We start from the raw sequence: 24,337 nt of genomic DNA on the forward strand, positions 1-24,337 counted from the left end.
TCATCCTCACAAAATGCCCGAAGAAGTTACACATGCATATATATGAATTAACAATTCAGGAAACAAAAGCTCATACTAGTTAAATTAGTAATCCATTTCCTAAATGAAAGAACCAACTGGGATAGAATGCAACAATTTTCATTCTACAGATAATGTTTTTGCCTCACAATACCAGATTTTCATCCTAATCAACTACTTCTTTGTGGTTAAGCCCTGATTCTTTAAGTAGGGTCCTTCACAATCATCATCACTTGAGAATTTCTCAGAAAGTCAAAATCAGACACAATTACAGACCTACTGGGTCAGAAACACTGAGAAGTGGTCCAACTATTTGCTTTAACATGCCTTTCAGGTGATTTTTGGTGCCAGATCAAATTAGCAAAGCACTGAGTTGGGACAGCAAACTGCTGTTAAGATGGAAAAGCTATTTCTAGGGAAGAGCACACTGAGCAATGGTCACTAATAACCAACACAGGTAAAGAAATTCATGAGATGAGTAGGTATCACAATGGCAGGAGACAATGGAGTCATATTCTTGGCACAGTCAGTCCAAAGGTGAATGTTATTTTTAAAAAGGCTAGGAAGAATGGATGCCAGAATAAGTAAGTGTCAACAAATGTTAAAGAAGAGTGCAGGAGACTGATCTGTTGATCACATTGAATCAGAGTAGAGCTCGATTTGTGGCCAAGAAATACAACTCAGTTTTTCAGTTTCCAAATACCACTTATGAATGAAATGCCTACATGGATCTTTCCTCAGGACCAATACTGATTGTCATCTCTTTAATGGATTACACAGTCTTGGATAAAGACTAACCATTCTCCTCAAGACCACTGAGTGTGAATTTGTTTCCAGTTATTTAAATGACCCTAGTTATGTCCAACCTAGATAGCATATTGAAAAGCAGAGACATTACGTTGCCAACAAAGGTCTGTCTAGTCAAGGCTATGGTTTTTTCCTGTGGTCATGTATGGATGTGAGAGTTGGACTGTGGAGAAGTCTGAGCACCGAAGAATTGATGCTTTTGAACTGTGGTGTTGGAGAAGACTCTTGAGAGTCCCTTGGACTGCAAGGAGATCCAACCAGTCCATTCTGAAGGAGATCAGCCCTGGGATTTCTTTGGAAGGAATGATGCTAAAGCTGAAACTCCAGTACTTTGGCCACCTCATGCGAAGAGTTGACTCATTGGAAAAGACTCTGATGCTGGGAGGAATTGGGGGCAGGAGGAGAAGGGGATGACAGAGGATGAGATGGCTGGATGGAATCACGGACTCAATGGACGTGAGTCTGAGTGAACTCCGGGAGTTGGTGATGGACAGGGAGGCCTGGCGTGCTACGATTCATGGGGTCGAAAAGAGTCTGACATGACTGAGCGACTGAACTGAACTGAACTGAACTGATTGTATACAAAGTTTTCTGGGGAATAATTTAAGGAAAATAGGCCTGTAGAGTCTGTTATTGGGCATAATTGGAAATGTCCTATTTCATCTTTCTAGCAATAGTCACTTAATCACCCAGAATAATTTCTGAAGTATAATATATGGGCAAAGAATATCCAATGATACCATGTACATTCATCTTCAAAAAGAATATGTTTTCTCTACTTAAGATATTTACCAGTTGGATTATCTACTTTTATTTAAAATTAATGTCTTGGACAGTGAAGGCAGATACAAAGCATACTAATTTCTCTCTTTAGAAGAAGGAAATTTCCTTTTCCTTTCTAAGAGAAAATAGTTTTAAGAATGCACATATATCAGACTTAGAGAATCAGAGTGAAGGATAAAAACATCCATTGGCCTAAATCAGTTATTTTTCAATGAAGTATCTAATAGTATCCAACTATATTAAAACAAATTAAGCCATAACTTATTCAATCTATAAGGCAGTTAAATACACACTGCTGCTTTACAATTTTCCCCACTACCAATGGCAAAAAGCTTTATTTAACTAGGGCAGCCATGATCATGTATCTAAGCCATTCATTTACTCATTTGCTCATTTAGCAAAAGTTGGAGTGCTTACCACAACCCAGAGACTATGCAAATTATGGAGAATATGATGTTCCATAAAATAAAAAGTCCTTCTCCTTACATACAAACACTCTAGCTCTATTTTGTTGCTTCAGAAAACAAAATCACAATAAGCAAATCAAAGTCTACTACAGTATGCCATACAAACATTGACCTTGCCTTCCTCTATAGAAGCATCCTCATTTTGCTTGGAAAGCAAGCCCTTCTCTGTTTCCAGCTTACTTGGTTTGATGGCTTGACTGCACTCCTTAGTGCCAGAAATGGTCACATGACCAAGGGCTAGTGTGTCAACATATTCTCTTCACTGATGTTTGGTTCACATCTGAAATATGACCTGAACTATGTCAATGAGACTCACTTGTGGAATTCATATTGGAACTACTGGGAAACATGCTTTATCTGCTGAAATTGCTAGATTTTTAGATGATTCAAGCCTGGAACTCTTAGAGAGCCTAAGGTAGAATAAAGAAATCAAGAATGAGAAAAAACAAAAAGTGTGACTGCTATCATTTGATCCATTTCCTGGCTCTGCTGCTGCTAAGTTGCTTCAGTCGTGTCCGACTCTGTGCAAGCCCATAGACAGCAGCCCACCAGGCTTCCCTGTCCCTGGGATTTCTCCAGGCAGGAACACTGGAGTGGGTTGCCATTTCCTTCTCCAATGCATGAAAGTAAAAAGTGAAAGTGAAGTCGCTCAGTCGTGTCCGACTCTTTGCGACCCCCAACAGGCTCCTCCGTCCATGGAATTTTCCAGGCAAGAGTACTGGAGTGGGGTGCCATTGCCTTCTCCGTTTCCTGGCTCTAGCCATGCCTAAAGCTGGACTTACCTCTAGATTTAAACTAGAAGGCACACACACACATTCCACATCATTTTTCCTGCCTTAGTATTTCTTTAATCTGACATTTGATATATTTTGCATATTTATTTTCTGTTAGGACCTTCCCCTCCCTCCCCACTCCAACAAAATATAACGCTCATGAAGACCATTTCTGCCCCGCCCCTCATCCCAGGGCAAGGTCTATATTGTTCACTACTGCATCAATGCATCTAGATAGGACTGAATACATGACAGCCACTCAATAATTATTTTTCAAAAAATAAATGGGAACCATTTTGTCCCTAGCCTTCCTTTCTGTTATTCCCATCATCTCCTTTCCCACACATCCACAGAGGATATACACTCATTGATCCTGCTACTCATTTGCTACCCAAATCCTCTTAGGATCATCATTCCTTGTATTCAATTTATAAATTGTTTTTCACATTTTTCCCTCGATGTTAATTATCAGAAAGAGATATAAAAATAAGTAACCAGATTTTTATTTTGCATAAATCATGAAAACCATCCCTGAAAGAGTTAAATTAATAACTCATTCCATAAACGAATATGCTGTTGTTAGAAGTTAACATTTATATTCTTAACTGTAACAGTCTCCGAAATACCAATATGTAAGTTCCTGTCCTTCTCTCTTGCATCTATTTTTCTATCAACATCACCTAGATAGTTTTTAGAATCCTGTACATACTCAATAAATGTCTGCTGTACACTGAATGTTGAATATATGTAGTTAATTGGTTAAAATTTCACTTTGTAACACTATATTGAGTTTTCACTAATGCCTATGTCTTTAATTCTGGGAACTTCCTCCTAATTAAACCACCTCGCTCTATGGGTTTGCTCTAATAATGACATTTGATTCCAACTAATACAATGCACTGGGAAAACTAATTCACTGTAAAAATTCCTCCGCATTAAAGGCAATAAGGGTGGAGCATATTGGGTCGAAAAAGTTACTGGCAGGAATTGTATTCTTAATTCTTTTTTCCCTGACACTGAAATGTGCCCCCTCTGTGGATTGCCTGTGCTTGTACTAACTATGTAAATGTATCTATGATTGATTTTTAAAATAGCACACCAGGGTATATTCAGCCCCCGAACAAGAAAAATATCATCCAACTGTAAATATCCAGTGGAACAATAAAACTGTTTCTTCTCTGCCCTGCATAATTGCAGAAGCCAAGGAGAGAAGGAACACTTCCCCAAATCTGGCTTCCCATTAGAGTGAATAAATGTCAACTTGAAAACCAGGAAACAAAAATGCCATTATGAGGTCTTCTGAAATATAAAATATTCAAAAGGCTCTGCAGCTCAGGAAGAATTCCTCAAACTGCTTGACACTTTCCAGCTTCAATCTGCAGGTGAATGTTTTAAAAGTTTCTATTCTAATTGCACACTGCTATGTGTGTGCTCCTATTCCCAAATCAGACACTCTCTGGGTTTCCAGGGGTAATGGCATTGGACGCCTATTAATACAATGCTCTAAGAAATTCAATCTCGTGGATGAGCAGTTCTCAGCATCACAAGAGGCAAAGTAGGGGTACAGCACTGTTGCCATTGTCGGTGGATGTGAGTTTGTTTCTTTTTTAATTCTCATTAATACATAAATAAAAGGTGTACTGCTGAAGTGGGTACACAGTGATCAATGTTGTTGTTCGCCGTTCAGTCACTAAACAGGTCTGACTCTGCAATTCCATGAACTGCAGCACGCCAGGCTTCCCTGTCCTTTACTTTCTCGCAGAGTTTGCTCAAACTCATGTCCATCGAGTTGATGTTGACATCCAACCATCTCATCCTCTGTCACTCCCTTTTCCTCTTGCCCTCAACCTTTCCCAGCATCAGAGCCTTTTCCAGTGAGCCAGCTCTTCACATCAGGTGGCCAAAGTATTGGAGCTTTAGCTTTAGCATCAGTCCATCCAATGAATAGTCAGGGTTGATTTCCTTTAGGACTGACTGGTTTGATCTCCTTGCTGTTCAAGGGACTCTCAAGAGTCTTCTCCAACACCACAGTTCAAACACATCAATTCTTCAGCGCTCAGCCTTCTTTATAAATTATCAGTGTAATATCTCATATTATCTGGGAGAAAGGAGAGACTGGACAATGCATTAGAGAACATTCTAGCAGTAAAATATTTTAACAAAGGAAAAAAAAATCCCTGTACAGTCTTCAATAATATTCAGTATATAACTCAGGCTCCAATCATTTCACAAAGTAGTAGATTCCTATGTGGATTATTTGTAGGCCAGCAATTGTGGGTAGGTTCTACATGGAGCCATTGTCTTTGAATGTACAGTTATACTCTCTTTGTAGTTTTTTGAAGATTCCCATCCAGGAGAAGTAATATAGGAGGTGCACCTTCTTCACACTTATCACTTTCTATCTCTGTTTTCCCAAATAATAAAATGACCTAAAAAAGAGATTAGCCTAGTCCTTCCTCATGAAAAATGGTCGAGGGCATTCACACTTTCCCAACACTTTTCATAAACACTTTCTCAAAGGGGAATGGGTTCTGGTGGATATGAGAAGCAAACACCAACCACAGCATCCTTTACTACTCCTTGTTTTTGTTTTTTATAAAGGTGTAGGTGGCTTCTCTGATGGCTCAGCAGATAAAGAATCTGCCTGCAATGCAAGAGATACAGGAGACACCGGATCGATCCCTGGGCCGAGACGATCCCCTAGAGTAGGAAAGAGCAACCCACTCCAGTATTCTTGCCTAGAGAATCGCATGGACAGAGGAGCCTGGTGGGCTACAACCCGAAGGGTTGCAGAGCCAGACAACCAAAGAGTAAGCACACAGGTAAATTGGATACACAAAACTATTTGATTTTGCATCTTTTAAATTTTGAAATTCTTGAATACATTTCTCTTATTTGTTGTTTTTCCATATCACTTCATTTGTGAACTGTCTATTTGTATACCTGATCCATTTCATCACTGGATTATTTGGGGTATTTCTTATGATATCATGTTAACAAGGTAGGTGGAGTTGAGATCTAATTTGGAGGAAATCCAGAGAAATATCTGTTGGGAATATGTCCTGAGTGTTAGATTTGTTAACAACATGATCTAAAACTGAAAGAGAAACTACTAATTGAATATTTAAATTTTCATTAGTATAGTCTACAGCTCTATATTTGATTTCCTACATGGAATTCTTTATTTCTATTGTAAAGTCTACCTAATTGAACACTCTGAACAATGTGGCAGGTTGCTGGATATTTAAAAGAACTTACAACCCTTTTTGTTTCCTACCCTGCCCATACTGGACTATCATCATTGATAATAAGCTAAGCCCTCTCCAGCTACATGCATAAGCCCAAGCCAGTAAACATCCTTCTAGTTCAGGTTTTCTCAGCCGTGGCATTATGGACATTTTGGGCTAGATAATTACTTGTTGTGGGGGTATCCTGTGTGTTAAAAGATGTTTAGCAGCATATCTGGCTCTTCTCATGAACCTCAGTTGTGATAACCCCAGACATGCCAGATATCCCAAGGATAAAACTGCCTCCATTTGAAAACCACTGGTCTGATTTGTACAAAGAAGCCTTTAAGTCTTCAGACAAAACTGCTTCCAGTTGAAAATGACTAATCTCGTTTATACATAGAAATATTTGATAGTCTTCAGGATGGAAACTCAGTCTTGTGCCAAAGCAAGCTATTTTCCAAGTGATAAATCAAACCAAGACAAAAACCACACAGAAAGAAATCAAAGGCGAGCAATTTGACATGGAAGGGAACACTGGAATAGAATGTTGAGTTACACCACTGATAACTTTTGAAAAGCTAACTATATTACACAGTCTGTTCTGTGGTTATACTTCTACAGAAAAATGCATTAAAACAACAACAACAACAACAACCTACAATTTCCAGGAAAATAGATTTGAAAGGTACTTGTGAAGCTGCCACAAAATGACTGTAGCAAGAATTACTTCACTAAAATAACTGTGATTTGAGTTCCATATCCCACAAGGCCTCCCTCTTAATCACTCCTGACTTCCAATCCATCACCAAGTCTTTTTAGGTTTTGCCTTAAAAAAAAGTATTTTGAGTTGATCCTCTTTGTTTCCATGTCCTTCACCATCTACCAGATGGGGCTCTCATCATTTCCTATGGGGGTGAAATCTTCCTAAGCAGTTCCCCTAAGTCTACCCATCCCATTTCTATCTATATAAGCAAGGACAGCTGGAGGAAGTTTGAAAAACATGTCACTCCAGTTACATCAGTCCCGTGTCTTAAACAGTTTGGTAATGTCTCACTGCTTGAGCATGAACCCAAAGTTCATATCATAGTTCAGAGACACTACAGATGAAGGGCTCAGCCTATACCCAGCTATGTTATTTTCTGCCACCTTTCCCCTTGCTCACAATGCATCAGCCACACTGATCTCCTTTCTGTTCCTCTCTGACCTTAGTCTCTTCACACACACACGCCTCGCTCTGCCAGAATGCTCTTATCTCTATTCTCATGACCAGTTCCTTCTCATTGTAAGTTCCAGCTCCAGCATCACTCTCCCTTTTACTCTAATCTAATGTTTTCCTTTTTTTCCCTCTCTTACACCAACCTATTATTTTCCTTCATAAGTTCACACATCTCAGTTCAATGCTTCATTGACTCTGTATACAACTGCTTGCTTAGCATCCATCTCACAAATCAAATTAAAATTCTATGAGATCAGGACTCACGTGTGTCTTGTTTGGTGACAACACAGTGCCTCACACACAGCACATGTGAGATACAGATAAATGGAGATGTGAATGATCATTTGCCCCTCAACCATCCTCGCATCTATAAGCCTGATAGAAGGAAAAAAATTAGCTTCCCTATAAAGCTAAGTATCCTCCACAGAGGCTAAAACCACCTCATTATCCCAAAGGAAAGCAAAGATCCAGACTGCAATTTCTCAAGGTAGAAGCAGGGGGATAAATGAGAGCTTGATGACAAAACCATTCAGGGTTTCCCTCACCTCTTCAAAGGGCAAAACTGATCTATCATTGGTCACCCAGGTCCTCTCTTTCATCCTTTTACTCCCTGAAGTTTTATTACGCCGTGGTCAATACTCGGCAGCGAATGCAGCAAAGAGGAAGAGGCCAGCTCAGACAGCCCACAAACTTCTTTGCATTTTTATGTCTTTCATTACAAGTGGGCTATTTTTATACCTGTTAGCTGCTAACAATTGGCAAAACCTCAAGCTTGGAATAAAATATGACAAGGGCCAAGAGAGGTAACAATAACAGTGCTTATACTGCAGCCAGCTTGCCATTAATTATAGCAGGGCGAGGGATTAGGAGCAGAAGGAAGCCTCTTGGAACCCAGAAAAGACACCATCTTAGGGTGGATGGTTACCTGGCCCACCCAGTACTGCCACCCATCTCACTCCATCCCCTATCTCTCTGGCTTAAAATCCTTCCACATAGTGAATCTTAGAACCAGAAAAGTCTCATGGCCTGGCAGGGCCTTATACTTTCTAAGGTAAAACAACCATAAGATGTTGATTTCTTACAAATAACATAACACACCATTTTTACACTTTACAAAGTTCTTTCAAGACAATATATTTGCACATGAGAGAAAAGGGGCATCCACAAGGATGTTCCCTGCTTTGTGGATTAATAACAAAAATGTAAAAACAATCTACATGTTTATCATAGAGGAATGTCATATAAATTTTGGCACATTCATGCCTTGGAATGTTACTAAATGACTCATTCATTTTATATGTCAGTGATTGCTAGCTCACATTGCATGTATTTTATCATTATTGATACATATCTATATATATATATCTATTATACATTGTAAGTGCATTTAAGGTCCATTTCCATTACTAAAATGCAAGACCATGGGGGTATAGAATCTGTGCCCAAAACAGTTCTAGGCATATAACAGCCACACAATAAATGTTTGTTGAATGCATGAAGAATAAATTAAGACTATGTCACCACTAAAAGAGGACAGTAAATCCACACGAACTAACACAGAGAGAATTTTAAAACTCTTATTTGTTTAAAAAAATACAGGGAGTGTGTGGTACACGCCACCTCTGCAGCACTGAAGGACATACTAGAAAGACAGGAAATTGATTCCGAGTGCCCAGTTATCATATCTTCACAAGGTCAACTTATTTATCCTAATGAGAAGCTCAAAACCTTAGCTAAGGTTTTGAAATCCAAAGCCTCTTATAAAATGAAAGACATACTGTTACAATCTTCTTGCATCATTTCAACCTGCCTTTGCATGAGTGGTTTGCCACCTAGTGATGATACCAAAGTGTCTTTTAGAATAAAATGGACAAACTCAGTAGATGCTGAGCCTCCCTGTAAACAGAGCGATTCTGTGTTCTCTCTCTCTCTTTCTCTGTCTGTTTCTCTCTCACACACACAGAGGGTAGGGAGCAAGGAAAGAAACAGATGAAATGAGCAAGCCTGGCACTCAGAGCTGACTGGGGCACAGAAGATTATAGAATAAAATGGTCCTGACTATAGGTTCACCATTCTGGTCAAATTAGGCTGAAATCACTTGATGTAGCTACAGGACCTTGGGTAAGGCATTTATTCCCTCTGAAGGTCAGTGTCAACATCTTAAAGAATGGGCATAATATCTCAAACTAACACAGTACCATTTTAGGGACGATTTATATAAGGAATTTAGGACAGCCCCTGGCACAGGGCAAGTACTGAATATGTGACAGTTATATAGTTGTATTTGTGGTTCTAACAAGGAGTTTCATATTCTGAGGGTACATTTAGGTTTGCTACATTTGCAAGTCATCCTCTGGACCAATATGGCACCTCAATAATGACATATATTTCACAAAGACGAGGTCAACATGGGCTGGTAAGGACAGTGCTTTCAAACTTATTTTTATTCATGATAAATAATTAAAAGCTTTCCAGGTAGAAGAGAATGTCTGTCTCTTCCAATCCTCACCTCCTTTCCACCCTGGCAATTCTGAAGCCAGAACAATGAAATGGGGGCTTGGATAATGCTACCCAATGAGGAAAAGGAGGCAGACACTCTTTCTGGCATCATTTTGTACAAGAGCAGTAGCTACCATGAAGCACTATCAAGATCTGATTTCATTCACTTTATACTCTGGGTTTGTTTTATGTGTACCCACTCCAATAAAAATGTTTAAGCATATATTCCTACTATACGAATATTTATATATTATACATATGTCCTCTGTACTAATACAGTATATACACCTTATAAATGTTTTTAATAGATACTTTAAATGGATGAGAAAAATTCTCATCTGGTGCTTTATTCTGTACCAATGGGTGGCTTGTTCATATCCTGGGGTGGGAGGGTCCCTCAGGGAGGAACCGTCTTTTAGATACTCCTCTCTGAGACCTTTGCATCCTTAGGATGGGGTGGTTCGCCCATTCCCATTCTTGTCTAAGCAGAGGTGGCTGAGCTGGGGGAGCACAGGGTTAAGACATGATGTCAAATCTGCCCTCACACACATTTTATTTGGCACAAGTTGTTTTTTTGTTTCAGTTGCCAACATTTTACAATCAGGATATTTCTTTGACCTAAAGAATTAGGAATCCCAGAATACTGGGTCCCTGTGTCTATTACTGTATGGTTGCACCTGAATATCAGTCATGTGCTACCCTTTGACACAGTCTTTGACTAACCTGCAACTCTCACTTGCCAAACATGCTCTAACTCTGTAGGTATTTGAGTTTGCAACAAATCATAAGATTCTGGGAGCCTTGGGCCAAAAGAAAAAAAGGAGGAACTTGTCTAAAACCAGAGAAATTTGACTTGCCAAGGCTCTACATCTGGTAGAGAAGCAGGAACATGGCAGAGATTAATCATGGGTTTTCAAGCCACCCTGGGTTTTCAGATACTGTGATCTCTATTCTTTTTACTCTGCCACTGAAGCCAGATTAAAGGGCTGAGCATTCTTCTTGATCTAATATTTGTGTTTGCCCAAATCAGAGCAGAACCCTTTTGCATGACAGCGTCATGGAGTGCACTGATGCCACATGGGCGCCTAAGGGTAAGGACAACATGGGAGCCTTAGTCTAAGAGTTCTCCTAGGAACACATCAATAGAACCCCCCATGTTTTGAACCAAGTACAAAAAGTTATTTAATAAAAGCTCTACACTCACACACCCACGATGACTATAAAGAGTACCATGCTGCCTAATGATGAACCATTTAGGGGATGGGGAGGATAACACCCACTTAGACTGAGGACCACAGATAAACTGTTCTCCCACTGTCCCATAATGCAGAGTCCTATGGCAAACAAACAACCTATCATTATTTAAAATTTTGCTATTTTGTTAAACACGAACTTTTGCATTACTCTTGATTTAAAAAATAAAATCTAGTGGGAAGGGGGAGTGGGGACTTAGTGTTTAATGGGGACAGAGTTTCAGTTTAGGAAGGTGAAATATTTGGGGGATGGATGATGGTGAGCATTGCACAATAATGTGAATGTACTTAGTGCCACATTTAAATATGTACAGTTAAATATGGTTAAAATAGAATGCTTTATATGACTTTTACCACAAAATAAAGGATTAAAACAAAATTGGGCATTGAAATAGGATTAATCTGAATGCCATCCCTTGAAGGTTTTTGGCATCCCCTCAACTTTTGTGCCTGGAGTTAATGCTTCTTTTTCTCCCTGTGGCTCTAGCCTCACCCTGGTAGCAGGTCTCCATCTCAAGCCATAGAGCCCAGTGCCAAGGTTAAATGAGTTAAGCATTTTCTTTTTGCTTTTTTTTTTTTTACCATATTCAAGGGAGGCTCTAGCACCATCCCCATATTCAGGCCACTGCACCCCATGGATGCCAAGGGAGCCCTTGCAAGACATGCTTGGCCCAGGGGACATGGCTTTGGAGTTACATTTAATTCCTGAGAAGAGAATTGGGACTCCTCACTTATTTACGCTCTGAATAAGAACATGACAACCTTACAAACGCAGCAGTAGCTCTCACACTAGTGATTCTAGCCAATAGGGACTTATTTTTAATTTTTTTAATCAGGTTTTCTCATTCTCCTGAGATCCTGTGATAACCCGCAAATGACTCATCTCCACCTGCCAGCAGTCAGTTCTTTCCCACTTTTAAAAATTCCAAAGCCAAAGGTTCAAAGTGCCCTGTATAGCAAATATCCAAGACTCCTCTTCTCCCACAGCAGAAGGGGTGCTAAAAATTCTTTTCTTTTAGATGATGAGACTCTTTGAAAGGTCAGAGGAGAAATAAATTTAGCGCAGGCAGTAAAATGGAAAGATCCCATCACAGAGTTCCAGTGGAGCCCAATCAGAAAGGCATGCTGGTGCTAAGACTGCTCTATTGATCCTAAGTGAGAGAAGTCACAAGTGAGCAGAGAGCTGACAAGGTGCTGGGAGTGAAATTCTAGCGTTGTCACTGTCTCTCTCCCTGTCCCATTGCTTCCTATTGACATGCATGAAAAATGAGTTCAAATCAGCCTGTTTAGGTTTCTCTTCTTTTTCTTGTATCTGAGGAAAGACAGACTGTAAATAAACAAAAGAAGCAAAACAATTATTTTGCATTTGCTCTTTCAAGTTAAGAGAATGCTAAGGAAAGAAGAGGATCCGGGGACTGGTCATTATGGAGCTGGTGCATGGGTAAAAAGAAGGAAGTGATCCTCAATGTGTCCCACTGTCTTCCTTGCCTCCCTACCACCCGCCTCACGGACACCACTTCTACTGTTTCTCTCTTCTATGCAGAGAAATCCATCCTAAGGAAGGTATAAGGAAAGTCAGGGTCCAATTTCTCCAGGGCACTATTTCACTCTAAAGCAAAGGCCCACAAACCCTTTTCCCCAAAGCCCAGTATTAAATATCTGGAGTTTTGCAAGTCATACCATCTCTTCACAACTACTAAAGTCTACTGTTTCAGCACTCGAAATGAACAGGAGAAACAATACATAAACAAATGTGTCTGTGTTTATAACAAAAACAACTTTATAAAAACAGGCTGTAGGCCACAGTCTGCCTTACCCTCACAATGCAAATGCCATTAAGTTCCCCTTGACTCTTGAAGATTAAAAACAAAGCAAGCAAGATGCAGAAATACAGTCTTGGGCAGGAAGCAAGACTTCGTTTTTTGCACAAACAAAAGGCAGTCCTCAGTTCTAGAACCATGTCTGTGCTCTTCTTATAGATGGTGTTCTACTGGAGACCCTATCTTTGGGTCTCCACAGCACTCTTAATTGAATAGAAAATTCTAAGACAAGCAGAATTTTGCTTCTGCTAAGAAAGGAAAGCAAAAGTTTCACATGAGATTGCATCCTTTCTCATTTAGACATGAGCTTTATGTCAAAAGTTGCCAGAAGTCATGGTCTCTTACCAGAGTGATGGTAAGTTGCTTGGGCATGACCTAACTGGGAAAATATAGCAACCCATGGGCTTACCCACTGCATCTGTTGCAAACTTCGCCTGGGCCACTGCTTCATTTAGCTAGCTAACTTTAGACTGAGAGTAAGGGGACAGGAGGAATTCATCATGTTCTCTGAGACATGCTCTTGGATCATGGTATCCTCTCAGAAATAGCTTCCCAAGGGCTGTTCTCTGTGGCAAATAAAAATTCACAGACATATCTCTTTTATTCTTAAGCTAAAAGATACACCAAAACAGTCATTTTTAATACTTTCAACTCAGGGATGACTTCAAATATTTAATAAAAGCTATATACACGTCAGGAAAAACAAACACCCAGAGGTTTATATGTCATTTTAAAAGGCTTTGAACACTTGCCCTCACCCCCACCCCCACCCCACCCCCTCCCGCCCCACAATCCTCCAAAGCCTATCTACAGATCCCATCATAAGAATTTCCTATCTCAGAGAGATGATATTTTTTCTTAGCATCAGGTAAAACCAGAACAAGGGTAGAAGCCAATCCACATTTCCCCCACAAGCTCCACTATCCCCCCAGACAGCATGGCCGCAAGCCGATACTTTTCCCACTTGGAAAGGCCATGGAAACTCAGCCCTAAGTGCCAGAGCTTTCTCGGGAAGGTCATTCACTAAATCACACTACTCCTGATGCTATCCAAGCACATACTAAAACTGGAAATATTTTTCACCAAAGTCCTTATCCAGTGACTATTTACAGGGATGATAATAAGAGTAGTTGTTTATTTTTGTGGAGTCCCTTGAGAAGAATTGAGATGGCCTTTCTTTCTTCCAAAAAGCTACCTCCATTATAAATTCATTATCTTATTTTAATCCATTTTATCAATGTCAGTGGTAGAGGAAACATGTTTAACCTCATTTAGTATTTGAATGTTGCTTGACTCAAATGTTGATGCTGATGTTAAAAGAATTTTCATGGTTCATGCTAAAAAGAAAGCCATCCAGTGTTTATTTTTTAGATAAAAACAGTACGAAGAAAGCAGTTCAGGGCATTCTTTCCTGCCATCTATACGACCCTGAACCAACACTAACAATACTTAACATTTCTTGAGTGTTAGTTCCTTTTTAAAGTGGTCTTACTGTGTGAGGTGACTTAGTCCTTTTCATAGTCATATCCAATAGGAGGTGAAGACTGATGCTTAGGGACAGGAAGGGACATTTTTGGTAGTGTATAACTACTGGTTTGTCCGCAAAGTTTGTTTGGGTTTTTCCATAAGATGTTATGTAGAAACAGGAAATTCAAGCCCTACTTTCCATAAGATGTTAAATAGAGAACAGGAAATTCAAGCTGGGGTCCTCAGACATCAGGCTCTGACGTCTTACCTATATCAGACACTTTAAGCGCTACAGCTATCCTAACCCTACCTCCGTGGGGCCACAGAGAGGTCATTCAATTTTGGGGGCTTCAGGTCTAAAATTTAACATTGAAACTAGATAACTATCCCCAAGATACCTATCATCTAACTTATTTCATAAAGTACGACTTATTACTTTTCATAGCATCATTGCTTGGGATCACTTTGTAAAATATTATTTATTTAAATTGGAGGCTAATTGCTTTACAATATTGTAGTGGTTTTTGCCATATATTGACATGAATCAGCTTTCATATCATTGTAACTTTCAATAATTTGCAAGTGAAAAGTAAAAGTGTTAGTTGCTCAGTCATGTCCAACTCTTTGCAACCCCATGGACTGCAGCCCATCAGGCCCCTCTGTCCATGGAATTCTCCAGGCAAGAATACCAAAGTGGGTTGCCATGCCCTTCCCCAGAGTATTTTTCCCACCCAGGGGTCAAACCCGGGTCTCCTGCATTGCAGGCAGATTCTTTACCATCTGAGATACCTGGGAAGCTCAGATGTAAGTAAAAACAACCAAAAAAGGTTATAAGATTGAACTCGACTATTAAGTTTTAAATTTGGCCAGGTCAAATTTTTCAGATATAAATTTATTCACAGGCCTTTAGGTTTTGTCAATTTACTTGATGGAGACTCCTTCAGTAGATCTAAACCGCTAACAACATGCAGTTATATTCTTCCCATGGTTTACCTCGGATACTATCTCTGGAGCCATCTTCATGGGGGATTGAGAGGGTGGAGGGAAAGAGGCACCAGAATAGAAGGCATCACTGTGTAGGGAGCCCCTCTTCATTCCCAGGGAAGGGAACTAGAGTTTTGTTTCAGGCTGGCCTCTAACAATCTGCTGCAAAACCTGGAAAGAGGGTGGGGTCAGAAATATTAGGTAGAGAAGCTAATCCAGTTGACAGTGAGTTTTGTGTCTTGGTTTGCCCTGTAACTGTTGATAATTTCATACTTTTTTTCAAATAGTTAGGATAGGGATGAAGGCTTCAGAGCACAGAATCAATTTTAAAATGTGACATGATTAGGAAGAAAAGCCATGATGGGTTTTAAAAGAAGTCTTAGAATTTAGAAAGAATGGTGAGAATTCTATTACTCAACATGATGGAGACTTACAATGGAATGGAACAGAGTTACCTTTATTAAGGAAACTATCATTTATTAAGTGATTAATCACATGCCAAACTACCTGTTACTAAATTATCTCTGCACAATGAATCAAGGAAATATGATATTTCCATCTTATTTATGAGGAAATTGAGCTTGAGAGAGTTCATGACTGGCTGAAGTTTGCACAGAGCTGGGTGCAGAATAGGGTTGATATTTGCAATAAAATGTCAAAAGGACCTGATATGCAGTGTTTCATAACAATGTTTTGTAGCTTACATTGTATATTTGAATGTCCTGTACAAGTCCAGAACAATTTTGACTCTGTTTGAACTCTGCTATTTGATCCTGAGGATGTTTTCACTTCATGGTGGTGAGCACCTTATTCACATTATACCAACAAAGATGATTTTTTTTTTTAATTTTGGAGTAAACTCCATCAAACCAATTTAATTTGTTGACCAATATTCTATCCAACACTATTAAGTAGTGATTTTTTCTGACTTCTTCTTAATTTTTATTTTGCTAAAATTATTTTCAGGTTCAAGCCTTTTCTGAGTATACTTCATGGAGGGTTTTACTAAATATTGTGACCATAGCAAGCATCAACTCTTAGTTTTCTTTCAATTCAAGTGTTTCTATTAAGCACAATTTTCCTAGGTCAAAATTTTAAAACATTATTATCTGACCCACAGTCTTTCTCACTTTTACTTCCTGATGACAGCATCTGTTATATGATTATTTATAAGATAAATGTTCAAGTGTTTGTTTTTTAATATTAGCTGATTCATGAAAAAATTGAGCTATTACCCTCAGACTTTCTAGGATTTCTCTTTTGTCAAAAATTGATATATCACATCACTGGTCTAGCTGTTCTGTGTATTACAGTAAGCATAAGTATATAAGCATAATCCTATTATGCTTATGCAGTTGGTGATTTGTGAAGCAAAGAAAAATGTTGGGGTAAAAATGGTAAGGTCAACACATTCTCATTGAGAAATACATAATATACTATTGTAATTAGTAATAACTTGTCTTAATTTCAGTGAAGGGGAGAAAGAAAAGTCATTTAACAGTCTGGCAATTTTTTCCACTAGTGAGCAAGCTCAAATCCCAGTTTATTTGACTCAAATAGTCAACTTGCAATTAAGTAGCAATGAAACAACTCAAATCTCAGAGATGTATAACCAATTTCATGTTTCTGTAAGAAAACACATGATGAACAGGATTAATTATGCTTAATGTAGTCAGTTTTTCAAAAAACAGTAAATTCATTCTCCCTAATTAGCAATTAGGAATAACATTTTCCTATACTTTTTCATATCCATCACCAATATTGTACTTTGATTTCATTTTAAACCTTTTTTCTCTCTCCTACAAAGACTAAGAGTAGAATAAAGCTATTTGGATCAGGATATTTAGAATCAGACTGACCAATCTTTCTAAAAGAAGTAAAGAAATTCCAATTATTACAATGGGTAAGGGCTGAGCTGGAATTCAAAGGCTCATGAAAAGCTACTGTAACTATTTGACTCCTGTAGTAAAGTGTAAATATATTATCTAAAATCAAAAGGATTTGGGTTCAAGTTCATTTCTGCTGCTCTGTCACTATGGTTATGGAACCACACACTTCTCCCCATTTGTCTAATCTAACCCACTGAATGGCAGTAATGAATCTGAGTTCCTCTAATACTGAGTTCCTCTGCTGAGTTTATGATTAACCACTTTATCCAGAACTTCACTCCCTTTCTTTTCTTCAACGTCTTCCTTTCAATATTGAAGAGAATTAAAGAAAAAGGGGTATCTCCTCACCGCCGCCCTTCCTGACCTTCAATGTGGGAGGTCAAGGTAACGCCAAAGGTAAGAGAAACCATGAAATCTACCCAAGAAATGTCTTGGGTAAGAGAAACCCAAGTAAGACAGTAGGTGTTGCAAGAGGGCATCAGAGGGAAAACACAGTGAAACCATACTCACAGAAAACTAGTCAATCTAATCACACTAGGACCACAGCCTTGTCTAACCCAATGAAACTAAGCCATGCCCGTGGGGCAACCCAAGACGGGCAAGTCATGGTGGAGAGATTTGACAGAATGTGGTCTACGGGAGAAGGGAATGGCAAACCACTTCACTATTCTTGCCTTGAGAACCCCATGAACAGTATGAAAAGGCAAAATGATAGGATACTGAAAAAGAAACTCCCCAGGTCAGTAGGAGCCCAATATGCTACTGGAGATCAGTGGAAAAATAACTCCAGAAAGAATGAAGGGATGGAGCCAAAGCAAAAACAATACCCAGCTGTGGATGTGACTGGTGATAGAAGCAAGGTCCGATGCTGTAAAGAGCAATATTGCATAGGAACCTGGAATGTCAGGTCCATGAATCAAGGCAAATTGGAAGTGGTCAAACAAGAGATGGCAAGAGTGATGTCAACATTCTAGGAATCAGCGAACTAAAATGGACTGGAATGGGTGAATTTAATTCAGATGACCATTATATCTACTACTGCAGGCAGGAATCCCTCAGAAGAAATGGAGTGGCCATCATGGTCAACAAAAGAGTCTGAAATGCAGTACTGGGCTGCAATCTCAAAAATGACAGAATGATCTCTGTTCATTTCCAAGGCAAACCATTCAATATCACAGTAATCCAAGTCTATGCCCCAACCAGTAATGCTGAAGAAGCTGAAGTTGAATGGTTCTATGAAGACCTATAAGACCTTTTTGAACTAACACCCAAAAAAGATGTCCTTTTCATTATAGGGGACTGGCATGCAAAAGTAGGAAGTCAAGAAACACCTGGAGTAACAGGCAAATGTGGCCTTGGAATATGGAATGAAGCAGGGCAAAGACTAATAGAGTTTTGCCAAGAAAATGCACTGGTCATAACAAACACCCTCTTCCAACAACACAAGAGAAGACTCTATACATGGACATCACCAGATAGTCAACACCAAAATCAGATTGATTATATTCTTTGCAGCCAAAGATGGAGAAACTCTATACAGTCAGCAAATACAAGACCAGGAGCTGACTGTGGCTCAGACCATGAACTCCTTATTGCCAAATTCAGACTGAAATTGAAGAAAGTAAGGAAAACTACTAGACCATTCAGGTTTGACCTAAATCAAATCCCTTATGATTATACAGTGGAAGTGAGAAATAGATTTAAGGGCCTAGATCTGATAGATAGAGTGCCTGATGAACTATGGAATGAGGTTCGTGACAATGTATAGGAGACAGGGATCAAGACCATTCCCATAGAAAAGAAATGCAAAAAAAAAAAAATGGCTGTCTGAGGAGGCCTTACAAATAGCTGTGAAGAGAAGAGAAGTGAAAAGCAAAGGAGAAAAGGAAAGATATAAACATCCGAATGCAGAGTTCCAAAGAACAGCAAGAAGAGATATGAAAGCCTTCTTCAGCGATCAATGCAAAAAAATAGAGGAAAACAACAGAATGGGAAAGACTAGGGATCTCTTCAAGAAAATCAGAGATACCAAAGGAACATTTCATGCAAAGATGAGCTCAATAAAGGACAGAAATGGTATGGACATAATAGAAGCAGAAGATATTAAGAAGAGGTGGCAAGAATACACAGAAGAACTGTACAAAAACTGTACAACTCACGACCCAGATAATGACGATGGTATGATCACTGACCTAGAGCCAAACATCCTGGAATGTGAAGTCAAGTGGGCCTTAGAAAGCATCACTATGAACAAAGCTAGTGGAGGTGATGGAATTCCAGCTGAGCTATTCCAAATCGTGAAAGATGATGCTGTGAAAGTGCTACACTCAATATGCCAACAAATTTGGAAAACTCAGCAGTGGCCACAGGACTGGAAAAGGTCAGTTTTCATGCCAATCCCAAAGAAAGGCAATGCCAAAGAATGCTCAAACTACCGCACAATTGCACTCATCTCACACACTAGTAAAGTTAATGCTCAAAATTCTCCAAGCCAGGCTTCAGCAATATGTGAACCGTGAACTTCCAGATGTTCAAGCTGGTTTTAGAAAAGGCAGAGGAACTAGAGATCAAATTGCCAACATCCGCTGGATCATAGAAAAATCAAGAAAGTTCCCAGAAAAACATCTATTTCTGCTTTATTGACTATGCCAAAGCCTTTGCCTGTGTGGATCACAACAAACTGTGGAAAATTCTGAAAGAGATGGGAATACCAGACCACCTGATCTGCCTCTTGAGAAACTTGTATGCAGGTCAGGAAGCAACAGTTAGAACTGGACATGGAACAACAGACTGGTTCCAAATAGGAAAAGGAGTTCGTCAAGGCTGTATAGTGTCACCCTGTTTATTTAACTTATATGCAGAGTACATCATGAGAAATGCTGGACTGGAAGAAACACAAGGTGGAATTAAGATTGCCGGGAGAAATATCAATAACCTCAGATATGCAGAAGACACCACCCTTATGGCAGAAAGTGAAGAGGAACTAAAAAGCCTCTTGATGAAAGTGAAAGAGGAGAGTGAAAAAGTTGGCTTAAAGCTCAACATTCAGAAAACGAAGATCATGGCATCCGGTCCCAGCACTTCATGAGAAATAGATGGGGAAACAGTGGAAACAGTGTCAGACTATTTTTTGGGCTCCAAAATCACTACAGATGGTGACTTCAGCCATGAAATTAAAAGAGGCTTACTCCTCGGAAGAAAAGTTATGACCAACCTAGATAGCATATTCAAAAGCAGAGACATTACTTTGCCAACAAAGGTTCATCTAGTCAAGGCTATGGTTTTTCCTGTGGTCATGTATGGATGTGAGAGTTTGACTGTGAAGAAGGCTGAGTGCCGAAGAACTGATGCTTTTGAACTGTGGTGTTGGAGAAGACTCTTGAGTGTCCCTTGGGCTGCAAGGAGATCCAACCAGTCCATTCTGAAGGAGATCAGCCATGGGATTTCTTTGGAAGGAATGATGCTAAAGCTGAAACTCCAGTACTTTGGCCACCTCATGCGAAGAGTTGATTCATTGGAAAAGACTCTGATGCTGGGAGGGATTGGGGGCAGGAGGAGAAGGGGATGACAGAGGATGAGATGGCTGGATGGCATCACTGACTCGATGGACGTGAGTCTGAGTGAACTCCAGGAGTTGGTGAGGGACAGGGAGGTCTGACGTGCTGCGAATCATGGGGTCGCAAAGAGTTGGACACGACTGAGCGACTGATCTGATCTGATCTGAAAGAAAAAGGGGGAGATTAAAACTATATACAGCAAGTCCCTACCACACAAACATCCAAGTGGTGAACTTTCAAAATGAAAAAGTACGTTCCATCAACATCATGAGTGAGTGAAACTGCAGCATGTCCTCCATCTCCTATTGCTGATGATCCATCAGATCTATCGTCCCCCACCTCCTGTCCATCAGATCAGTCCTCTCCCTGCCTGTTCACTAGATGCTAGTCCGTCTTTGCCAGCTGTTGTACTGTATGTACTACTGTATTTTTCAAGTTACTGTACTATAAGATTGAAAATGCTTTCATTTTTGTTTCTTTTTATGTATCATTGGTGTGACAAGTATTATAAACCTATTACAGTAAAGAACTATACAGCTCACTGTGTTAACTGCATACCTAGGCCACCTTTGTTGGACTTGAGAAACTGGACCCCAATGTTCATCGCAGCACTGTTTATAATAGCCAGGACATCAAGCAACCTCGATGTCCATCAGCAGATGAATGGATAAGAAAGCTGTGGTACATATACACAATGGAGTATTACTCAGCCATTAAAAAGAATACATTTGAATCAGTTCTAATGAGTTGGATGAAACTGGAGCCTATTATACAGAGTGAAGTAAGCCAGAAAGAAAAACACCAATACAGTATACTAACGCATATATATGGAGTTTAGAAAGATGGTAACAATAACCCTGTGTACGAGACAGCAAAAGAGACACTGATGTATAGAACAGTCTTATGGACTCTGTGGGAGAGGGAGAGGGTGGGAAGATTTGGGAGAATGGCATTGAAACATGTAAAATATCATGTATGAAACGAGTTGCCAGTCCAGGTTCGATGCACGATACTGGATGCTTGGGGCTGGTGCACTGGGACGACCCAGAGGGATGGTATGGGGAGGGAGGAGGGAGGAGGGTTTAGGATGGGGAACACATGTATACCTGTGGCGGATTCATTATGATATTTGGCATAACTAATACAATTTTGTAAAGTTTAAAAATAAAATAAAATTAAAAAAATTTTTTTTAAATAAATAAATAAATAAAATAAAATAAAATAATTAATGCTACCCAACAAAAAAAAAAAAAAAGGAAAGAAAGAAAGAAAAGAAACTGGACTGACAAACACACTCTTGGGACAGAACTCATTTGTATGTAAGGGACTTACTGTACAAGCCCCGTGTCCCTTTGGTGTAAAGGCTTTTGCTTTAGTTTTCCAGGTCTCTCTTGAGTCTCTAAAGGCTCATTCAAGAGTTAATGTAAATTGGTACAGCCACTATGGAGATCAGTATGGAGGTTTCTTAAGAAACTAAAAACAGAGGTAACATATGATCCAGCATTCCCGCTCCTGGGCATGTATCCAGCGATAAACACAGTTCATAAGGATACATGCACTCCAATGTTCACTGCAGTGCTGTTTACAACAGTAAAGGCATGCAAGCAGCCTAAATTTCCATTGACAGAGGAATGGTACATATATACAATGGAATGGTGGTTGTTGTTCAGTCACTAAGTCGTGTCCGACTCTTTATGACACCATGACTATAGCATGCCAGGCTTCCCTGTTCTTCACTATCTATAAAACAGAATAAAATAATGCCATTTGTAGCAACATGGATGGACCTGGAGATTATGATAATAAGTGAAGTCAGTCAGACAAATATCATGATATCATTTAATATGTGGAAATAAAAAAATGACATAAATGAACTTATTTATAAAATAGAAACAAACTATTTTATAGTTTCTATTTTATTATATGAGACTAGAATAATGAACTTATGGTTACCAGGGGAGAAGGGTGCGGAGAGGAGGAATAGGTTGGGAATTTTGGATTGACATGAATACACTGCTATATTTAAGATAGATAACCAACAAGGACCTACTCTATAGCACAGTAGACTCTGCTCAATACTCTCTAATAACTTAAATGGGAAACAAATTTGAAAAAATATATACATATATGTGTATTACTGAAAAACTTTGCTATACACCTAAAACCAACAGATCTTTGTTAAACAACTATACCAATATAAACTAAAAGTTTTTAAAAATAAATTTTGAAAAATTAAAAAAGTATTTTAAAAAAGAGTTAACAATCAGGAAATGTGAAGATGTAGAAACAAAGAATAGCTGTTCTGCCAGGAAACTGGTAATAATTTAGACCATAAATTCAACACAATCAGAATCACTGAATAAACAGTTCTCTAAAAGATATGCACCAAGGCTTGACACACATTCCAAAGTTGTTTTTATAGGAAGCAAACTCCCACCAGAACAGATGACCAAGAAGTTTTCAAAACTGATGAAAAATATCAACCCACAGACCCATAAACCTTAGTGAACACCAGGCAAGAAAGACATTTGGGAGCACTATAATAAAATGAAAACAAGAAGATAGTAAAATGATATATTTAAAATGTTGGGAGTGGGAAAAAGAAGTGGGATTGTCAATCTATAACTCCATATGCTATAAAAATTAAATAATAAAAAATATGCTCAGACAAAAGGTGAAAAATGATCTCCAGCACACTCACTACAAGAAGTGCAGAAAAATTTTTCAGGTTGAAATTAACTAATATCAGAAGGAAACTTAGACCTTTGAAAAAAACAAAGAGTAACAAAAAAATAAGAGTATCTAGGTTGAATGTAAAATATATGACTCTTAGCTGCCTTTACATAGTTATCTTTATTAAATTTGTTTAAAACACTACTGATTACTTAAAAGAAAAATAGTAATTATTTATTTATTGGCATATGTAGTGATAAAATGCAAGATAATAAGAGCACAAAAGGCAAGAGGACATACTTTACCGACAAAGGTCCAGATAGTCAAAACAATGGTTTTTCCAGTAGTCATGTATGGATGTGAGAGTTGTACTATACAGAAGGCTGAGTGCTAAAGAATTGATGCTTCTGAACTGTGGTGCTGGAAAAGACTCTTGAGAGTCTCTTGAAGTGCAAGGAGATCCAACCAGTCAATTCAACAAGAAATCAATCCTGAATATTCATTGGAGGGACTGATGCTGAGGCTGAAGTTCCAATACTTTGGCCATCTGATGTGAAGAGAACCTAATGCTGGGAAAGAGTGAAGTCAGGAAGAAAAGGGGATGACAGTGGAAGAGATGGTTGGATGGCATTATCAAGTCAATGGACATGAGTTTGAGCATACTCCGGGACATGGTGAAGGACAGGGAGGTCTGGCGTGCTGCAGTCCATGGGTTCACAAAGATTCAGACATGACTGAGCAACCGAACAGTAGCAACATAAAATTTTAACACTGGTTTTAAAGTCATACACTTAAGAAATGACTAAGATAACTTGAAGATGAATATTATAAGCTCTAGAGAAATTACTAAAATTTAACATTAAAAATCAATACAGAAAATAAAATACTAAATATTTAGTAT

General features: G+C 39.0%; 1 protein-coding gene across 7 annotated transcripts in view; it reads right to left on the reverse strand.

The window, feature by feature from the left end:
* SGCD (sarcoglycan delta) overlaps positions 1–24,337 on the reverse strand; it is a 1,096,788-nt gene that overhangs the window by 461,449 nt on the left and 611,002 nt on the right. For 4 of the 7 annotated variants that reach the window (XM_044947411.2, XM_044947410.2, XM_044947415.2 and 1 more), the window contains exon 3: positions 15,327–15,488. The exons of the other annotated variants lie outside the window; for them this stretch is intronic. In XM_044947411.2, coding sequence (XP_044803346.1) covers positions 15,327–15,428 — 102 coding nt within the window. In that variant the 5' untranslated portion in view covers positions 15,429–15,488. The remainder of the gene's footprint in view (positions 1–15,326; positions 15,489–24,337) is intronic. 7 annotated transcript variants of the gene reach the window in all.

Source organism: Bubalus bubalis, chromosome 9 (genome assembly GCF_019923935.1).
Source record: "Bubalus bubalis isolate 160015118507 breed Murrah chromosome 9, NDDB_SH_1, whole genome shotgun sequence".
Lineage (NCBI taxonomy): Eukaryota > Metazoa > Chordata > Mammalia > Artiodactyla > Bovidae > Bubalus > Bubalus bubalis.